The sequence below is a fragment of the Bubalus kerabau genome, chromosome 19 (assembly GCF_029407905.1).
Source record: "Bubalus kerabau isolate K-KA32 ecotype Philippines breed swamp buffalo chromosome 19, PCC_UOA_SB_1v2, whole genome shotgun sequence".
In the NCBI taxonomy this organism is placed as follows: domain Eukaryota; kingdom Metazoa; phylum Chordata; class Mammalia; order Artiodactyla; family Bovidae; genus Bubalus; species Bubalus kerabau.
The window spans coordinates 69,996,769-70,005,237 of record NC_073642.1 but is presented as its reverse complement, the minus strand read 5'-3'; the positions used below and the strand labels follow the sequence as shown (position 1 = coordinate 70,005,237).

Here is an 8,469-nt window from a genome sequence, read left to right as displayed (position 1 = left end):
GGCGGGGAAGACCCTCCCTCAGACCCTCTCTGGCTGCTAGGATGGGGCCTGTGCTAGGGGCTCTCTGGTTCAGGAAGGAAGCAGGGGTGGGGGCCGGGATGCTGCCCCATTGGCCAGCACCCTGGAGCCTGCCCGTCCCTGCCTGGGCTGGGGTCCCAGTCCCTTTCACAGGGGTGCAGGCCGTGCACTTTGAATCTCAGGTAGCTGTTTCATCAGGAGAACTCCTGGAAGGGATTTCACCCTGTCAAAGGTTAAGCGCACTGAAGACCTTTGAGGCGCGTTGCCAGATTGCGCTGGAAAGCCTCTGTGCCCGTTTATGCCCCCGTCCCCAGCGTGGAGGAGCCCACTTCCACACTCACTCACCAACACTAAGAGCTGAAGTTCTTTATCTGTGCCAATCTCACGGGCAAGACAGAGATCGCCGTTTGGTTGTTTTGTACACACATTGTTTTGAGTGCGTGAGCGGAGTTGAGTGTTCTTCAAGTTGAGGTGTTTTCACTTTCGTGAATTATCAGCTTTGACACTTATTTTTGTTGATCTGTGGGACTTCTTTCTATATTGAGACTCTGCTGTCGTATCCGCAGGGTAAACACGAGACTTGCGTGTTTTGTTGCTCAGTCGTGTCCGACTCATTGCAACCCCGTGGACTGTGACCCACCAGGCTCCTCTGTCCACGGGATTCTCTAGGCAAGAATACTGGAGTGGGTTGCCATTTCCTTCTCCAGGGAGTCTTCCCCACCCAGGTCTCTGCATTGCAGGCGGATGCTTTACCATCTGAGCTACCAGGCAAGGCCGAAATCCAAGACTTGGCATGTAACAAGTGCTCACTAACCATTTGTCAAACAGCTTGATTTGTGATTTAATCTGATTTCCCTAAAGCAATTTCTGCCCACTCTTGCTCCAGGTCACTTTACACTCTGGGAGCGAACGTCTCCACAGCCCCATCTCCGCCGTGTGACGGGCACTGCTGCCTGGCCCTGCGCCTGGAGCCTGCGGACATGCCAGGTGAGAGCCCCACCCGGGCCTCCTGTGACTAGGAACCTTTAGGAGGGAGCCCGTGTGAATTTTTCTACAGCGTACCTGGTCTCATAACAGCCATAATTGCTTCAAAAATTAGCAAAAGGAGACGTCTCGAAATAAAAACTAACCTGGAGACAGTAAAGCCAGAGGCGCCCCATCCTGTGAGGGGCCTGGGCCCCGCAGAGCCTGCCTCTCTGTCTCCTGGGGCTCGTCTGTCCCAGCACAGAAGGCTCCTTTCCCAGGAGTTCAGGTCCTCTGAGTGGCCCGGGGCCGGGGCGCCCTCACCCGTGTGCCCAGGTGTGGTCGCCAGATGGCTGGGGGTGGGGACGGGGCACGAGCAGGTGAAGACGGGACCCCGCATGCTGCCCACGTGGCCCCAGCAGGTGGCGTGTGACTGAACTATGCTGAGTCCAGGGGGCACCCTTGAGGGCGAGCGGTTGGTGGGGGACCCGGGAGCAGGAAGGGGCCCACAGGCCTTACCTGAGTCTCCATCTGGGCTTCGGGAGCCCTCACACCCTGCCTCCCAAGGGGTTGGAAGACAGGGTCGGCACTGGGATGGACCCAGGGCGATGCTGTGGTCCAGGTGGTGGGCTGTCGGTTCGTGGAGGACTTGTCCGACCAGAGGGGACAGTCGGTCCAGGCCGGGCCAGGTTGGGCCAAGACAGGTGTCAGCTGCCTCCCACCCGAGAAGTGCCCTCCCGCCGGCTGCTCCCCACACACCCCCGGCCCCTTTGCTGGGTGCTGCCAGCTCTCGTGTGGGGAACTGACGCCTGGGTCTGGTGACTCTCCCGCACCCTCCGTCTGCACATGGAATGAAACCCACGTCCCAGGGGGTTAGGGCGGGGGTGGGGCCTCAGAGAAGGGACCGGCTCACACACATCCGGATGGCCACTGCCAAAATAGAAAGACCCAGCGTGGCTGAGGATGTGGAGACGGAAAATGGAGCAGCTGCCGTGGAAACCGTCTGGAGGGTCCTCAGAAAGCTACCGAGGGGCTCATCACACGAGCCAGCAATACGCGCTCAAAGGAAGTGAACGCAGGTGTGGAGAAGGCATCGCACACCCACGATCACAGCAGCCTGTGTCCCTGGCCAGGGGAGTGGAGACACGCCTGTGGTCCAGCCACAAGCGACTCTGAGCTGCCCTGAGAAGGACCCGTGGCTCTGAGGATGCAGTGCCCAGTCGCAGGACATATTCTCTCTGTAATCTTATTTGTTGTTTATCTTTGACTGCCGGGTCTTCGTTGCCATGCGTGGGCTCCTCTAGTTGCGGGGCACAGGCTCCAGAGTGGGCTCAGCAGGCGTGGCTCCCGGGCCTCGCTGCCCAGCCGCACATGCCATCTTCCCAGACCTGGGACCGAGGCCGTGTCCCCTGCGTGGGCCGGCGGATTCTCAACCACTGGACCACCGGGGACGTCCAAGGTCACACTCTTTACCGTGCACTCCTAGGAGGGGCTGGGGGTTAAATCAGGACAGAGTTTCAGTTTTGCGAGATGAGAAATTTCTGCAGACAGACGTGGTGAAGGCCATACAGCAGTGTGAAGGCGCTTTGGGCCTCAGAAGCAGACGCGTGGAGGGTTAAGATCGCCATTTTTACCTTATGTATGCTGCTAAGTCGCGTCAGTCGTGTCTGACTCTGTGCGACCCCATAGACGGCAGCCCACCAGGCTCCCCCGTCCCTGGGATTCTCCAGGCAAGAACACTGGAGTGGGCTGCCATTTGCTTCTCCAATGCATGAAAGTGAAAAGTGAAAGTGAAGTCACTCAGTTGTGTCCGACTCCTAGCGACCCCATGGACTGCAGTCCACCAGGCCCTTCCATCCATGGGAGTCTCCAGGCAAGAGCACTTGAGTGGGGTGCCATTGCCTTCTCCATATACATATACCTTATGTATGTTTTACTAGAATTTTAAAAACGGGGGGAAACGGATGAGGGTGCAGTTGGACTTTGGGGTCACCCTGCGGGCCGTCGCCTCCACCGCCCTGGGGCCAGCCGTCCGGCCCTTCTCGATGGGCCTTCGGCCTCCTTCACAGCCTCACTGCTCACCACCCGCCCTCACTGTGAGCCCCTGCTCAGTCACCCAGGCATGTCCGACTCTTTGCAACCCCATGGACTGTAGCCCGCCAGGCTCCCTGATCCCTGGGATTCTCTAAGCAAGAACACTGGAGTGGGTTGCCATTTCCTCCTCCAGGAGATCTTGCCAACCCAGGGATCGAACCTGGGTCTCCTTCATCTCCTGCACTGCGGGCGGGTTCTTTGCCACTGAGCCACCGGGGAAGCATGGCTCTCCTCCTGCCTTCACAGCCGGCCACGGCGAAACGCCCACGGTCATGCCAGCTTTGGAATGTGCCGAGGTTTCTTTGGCCATTGGAAAGGCCTGTGGAAGGGCCCAGGGGTCTTCAACCTCGACTGTAAGTAACCAAAGAGTCTTCACGCCTCAGGGGTCACCAGGCTACAGAAGCGAGAGCCACGTTCTGCGCCATCACTGGGGCCGCCCCGCCCTGTGCGGCCCACTGTCCAGTCCCTTGGCTGGGTACCGGGGCCCACCCTTGCCAGAGGCCACTGCATCCAGAGAGGCCTGTCTGCACCTGGGCACTGCCCGCAGCTCCCGCTGACCTCAAGGGGCTGCTCCATCTCCGCTGTCCACCCTTGGAGAACCAGGCCTTTACACGGACAGCACCTCCACAGGCCAGGCTCACATTCTTCCTGCTCCCAACAGGGACCCCGAAGCCCGGGGGGCATTCGCTCCCTGTGCCCACCCGCCAGCCTCGGCACGGTCCCAGCGCGAGCCCTGCGGAGCCCCAGGGACGCCTCCAAAGGACGGTGTGAGAGCACGGCTGAGCTGATGGGGTGGAGGAAAGAGGAAAGTGGGGGGCGGGTGTGGGCGCTGGGCGTCCTGGCGTCTCCGGGTCCCTGCGCGTGCTGTGGGCCGGGGCGTCACGTGATGATGGACAGCGGCGACTGCCCCGCATGCCTGAGTCAACGGAGGACACGGCCAGGCCCAAGCTGTCGGGGCTGGTTTTATATTCCGCGACTGATTCTGTCTGTCTGTTTCCCGAGGGGACGTGGACCCACCCACAGAGGGTGGGTGTGGGTTTTGAGTCAGGACACCTGCCCAAGGATTCCAAAGGTCAGCGCCTCCCCTTGGGAGGACAGCCCCCCTTCACTCAGGAAATGCCCCCGGGTGACGCCCCACTAGATATACGCACACAACTGCTGCCGGACAGGAGAGAAAGCTGGGCTGTGGGAGGGTCTGCGGGCCCTGCGTTGTGGGAGCGGGCCCTCCCTGCGAGACTCCGCGAGCTCGGAGGGTCGCTCCAGGTGATCTGATCCACGTGGTCCCCGGCCACGCCCGCCCTCATGCTTGTCTGTGCCCCACAGGAAACGCCACGCTAGAGATCGGCCCTGTGCTGGGGGCCCTGTCGACGGGCGGGTCTTCCCACACATGCGACGTGCCCTTCAACGACAGCAGGGTGTTCCTGGTGACCGTGTACAGCGGCGTGTGCGCGCTGGGCCTGCCGGCCAACGGCCTGACGGCCTGGCTCACGCTGCTGCAGGCACGCCAGGGCCACGTGCTGGCCGTCTACCTCTTCTGCCTGGCGCTCTGCGAGCTGCTCTACATCAGCACCCTGCCGCTCTGGGTCATCTACATCCAGCACGGGCACCGCTGGCCGCTCAGCCCCTGGGCCTGCAAGGCGGCCGCCTACGTCTTCTTCTGCAATCTCTACCTCAGCATCCTCTTCCTGTGCTGCATCTCCTGCGACCGCTTCCTTGCGGTGGTGTACGCGCTGGAGATGCGGGGCCGCCGCCACCAGAAGACCGCCATCCTCGTCTCCGCGGTGGTCTTCCTTCTCGTCGGGCTCGTCCACTCCCCGGTGTTCAAGATGGAGCACAACGGAACCTGCTTCGAGACGCTGCCGATGGACCGCAGGGTGGCCGGGTACTACTACGCACGCTTCACGGTGGGCTTTGCCGTCCCGCTGTCCATCATTGCCGTCACCAACCAGCGCATCTTCAGGACTGTCCAGCTGAGCACCAGCCTGAGCGCTGCCCAGAAGGCCAAGGTGAGGGTCCTGGCCATTGCGGTCGTGGCCATCTTCCTGGTCTGCTTCGCCCCCTATCACCTGGTGCTCCTGATCAAAGCCGTCGCCTTTTCCTACTACAGAGGGGCCGCAGACCCTGTGTGCACCCTTGAAATCCACCTGTACACGGTCTCCGTGGTGTTCCTGAGCCTGGCCACCGTGAACAGCGTGGCTGACCCCATCATCTACGTGCTGGCCGCGGAAGCGACACGCCAGGAAGTGTGCAGAATGCACAAGGGGTGGAAAAAGTGGTCCACGAAGATGGACAACACCAAGCTCACGTGCTCGAAGGACTCAGATGAGGCACGGTCGCCCATGTCCCTCACAAACAGCTATGCCTTCCCTGAGCCCATCCACGCACCAGGGCCATCACCAGGCACCCCAGAGGGGCTGGCCGAGGGGTCCTGCTGAGCCCAGCACAGGAGTTCAGGGCTGGCCACCCGGTGCTGCTTGGAGCCCGCTAGCCAGTGTCCACGGTACTGGCTGGAGAGCCCCCTCTTAATGGTTCGCCCCCAATTTCTGGTCCCTGGAGTCTCTGCCGCCGGGGGTCCCGGCTGAGCAGAAGCCTCAGGGAAGGTGGCAGCACAGACTGGGTAAGGGCAAGCCTGCTGGCCGCGGGAAAAGCACATGACAGGCGGGAGCACTTGCTCTGGCAGGCGCTGTCCGCTATGAGCGCACAGCAGGGCGGCTGGCGCAGGCCGTGTGCCCGCCTGGTGCTCTGGCAGCTGGCACAGGCCGTGTGTCGGAGCTGCCTGTCAGCCTCTGCGTGATGACTTTATTTCCTGAGCTTTTCTGCAAGCGTCACTTGGATGCGATTAAGTGGCTGGGCGTTTCTGCTTCTGCCCCAGGTCGTCCATGCAAACTGTACCCTTGGGCCAGTTGTATCCCAGGCCCTTGGCCGGGACAGCTCAGCACTGGGGCCCTGAGGGGAGCCGCAGGGTTGGGCAGAGCTGCAAGGTGGGGTGCAGTCCACGTGGCCTCCGGAGGAAGCCCCGTGTGTGCGTGGCAAGCACGCCTGTGGGCTGGGAGGGCCGAGGGGCGCCCCAGGCAGGGGGACACGCCCAAGGGCCCCGAGGACCTGGCAAGTTGTCAGCACGGAGGCTTCCTGGCTCCCCTGTGGGGTGGCTGCCGAGGGCCAGGCCAGGCACAGTGCTGCCTCTGCGTCCCCATCGGTAGCAGGGCCCATGACCCCGGCCTCAGTGGGTCAGTGGCGGGGCTGACCGCACGCAGCCCCGAGGTGGTGTCAGGGCAAATTCTGCTCCCGCTTCTCTAAGGCCGCCTCGATGGGTGAGCTTTACTGTGAAAGACCCTAAGACATGTGATTTCACATCTGGGAATAAAAACACAAGAGAACACGTCAGTGCCAAAGTCCTCAGGTGCAGAAACGTCACTTTACTTCTCAGGCTCAGGGGGAGGGCCAGGCTGGGGGAGGGAGCGTGCCCGGCTCTCCAGGTGAGGGGCGGGTTCTAGAAAAGTCCGGAGTGTTCACAGGGCGTTCCCTTGAGGCTGACACAGGATTCCTGGGGCTGCTGTAACTAATCACCGCAGGATCTCCCAGCTGTCAGGCTGGAGGTCTGGATCGAGGCATTGGGGGGCCCTGGGGGCCTGGGCTCCAGGCCTCTCCCTCGGCCTCCGGAGCTCAGGCATCCTTGGCTTCCTGGCTGTGGCCACATCACCCCAGGCCATCCCCCTGTCTCTTGTCTGTCTCTTTGGACCTGGGGCTCCCCTGGATAACCCAGGGTGAGCTCATTGCTACACCCTTAGACAGAGCCTATTTCCCAGCAAGGTCCTGCCCGCAGATTCCAGGGCGCAGGATGAGACATATCCTTCTGGGGGCAACAAGCCCACCCCCCACAGATGGCAACAGGGAGCAACAGCCGTTCTGTATGGCTCCAGGGGGAGGTTCAGTTCACTTCAGTTCAGTCGCTCTGTTGCTTCTGACTCTTTGCAACCCCATGGACTGCAGCACGCCAGGCCCTATGTCCCGGGAGAGGAGCGGCCCCCGGACTCACGGCTCACGCCTCACCTGCTCTGCACCTGTCACCATCTGCGTGGTGGCTCCCGTGACAAACCCGGTCACCGTGAGAGCACCCCAGAACTGTGCGCTGGCCTCCCAGTTGCTGCGAAAATCTGCTTTAAAAAAATGAATGATGGTAGTTTATCATTTTCATTAATACCTTTTCTTGGCAGCCTCATGCCACTTCCTTGGCAGTCTTGGGGAAAGTTCCTGGTGTCTGAAATCCCAGGCCTTCTCAGGCAGCCCTCCTCCCAGGACTGTCTGCACCCGAGCCTCTTGGTGTCACTTGCCCTGGGGTTTCACCACTGGGCTTACCTGGTGGCTCAGATGGTAAAGAATCTGCCTGCAATACAGGAGACCTGGGGTCCAATCCCTGGGTTGGGAAGATATCTGGAGAAGGAAATGGCAACTCACTCCAGTGTTTCTGCCTGGAAAATTCCAAGGACAGTGGAGCCTGGTGGGCTACAGTCCATGGGGTCACAAAGAGTTGGACACGACTGAGCGACTGACACTTTCATTTGTCGACATTTTACGCCTCAATTTTCAATCATGGACATAAAGCTTGTGCTCCCACCGAGGGGGACCCTCTGGGGTTCAGGGTCTCCAACTCCCCTCTGTCAGTGTCCTGGGGTGGCCAACACAAATGACCACAAACTGGGACGACATGTCTTAGAACAACAGGAATTGACCCTCTCGCAGCTCCCAGGCCCAAGTTCAAAATCAAGATGTCAGAAGCCTCCAAAGGAGGGTCCTTTCTGCTCCACCAGCCTCTGGTGGCTCCAGGGGTCCCTGGGCTTGTGGTTACATCACCCCAATCTCTGCTGCTTCTGTCTTTGTGTACCCTCTTTTGTGTCTCTCTGGGGTGCCCCTTCTGTCTCAAGGCCACATGCCAGGCCCCAGAGTCCATCTAGCCCCCTGGTGCTGCACTCCTGGGTCTGCAGTCTCCCTGGCCCAGTGGCCCCATACCAGGGCACTGCTTTCTGTCCTTTCTCCCTGCGGAGCCAGAGCCCGCCTCGCTGGCACCAGGGTGACCAGGCTGCCCAAGGAGCAGAGGCATCAGACAGAGGCGGGGTGTGTACTGCGCCCCGCTGTCAGCAGGCTCCATCCTTGGCCCGAGGGGGCTTCACCTGCCCTCGGCCTGGAGTGCGGGGGTGTGCAAGCCTCAGGAATGGGCCTGTCCTGTCCACTCCGTCCCTCCTCCGCCCCTCCGTCCTCTCACAAGACTGGCTCAGAGCACTGCCTGGTTTGTGCATGTGTGTGTGTGTGTGCATGTCACGTGATCCTGGACGCACACCCCCAGCTCCCAGCAAAGGGGCTTCCCGGTGAATTCACGACCACATCTTCACACCCAGG

The 8,469-nt window shown here is 61.0% G+C and overlaps 1 protein-coding gene across 1 annotated transcript; it reads left to right on the top strand.

The window, feature by feature from the left end:
• The first annotated feature begins 915 nt into the window (after nucleotides 1-915).
• GPR132 (G protein-coupled receptor 132) lies at nucleotides 916-6,406 on the top strand. The gene is made up of 2 exons (XM_055556190.1): nucleotides 916-1,005; nucleotides 4,399-6,406. Exons 1-2 carry the CDS (start codon nucleotides 999-1,001, stop codon nucleotides 5,508-5,510), a joined length of 1,119 nt encoding a protein of 372 aa, XP_055412165.1. The 5' UTR covers nucleotides 916-998; the 3' UTR covers nucleotides 5,511-6,406.
• Nucleotides 6,407-8,469: the final 2,063 nt, after the last annotated feature.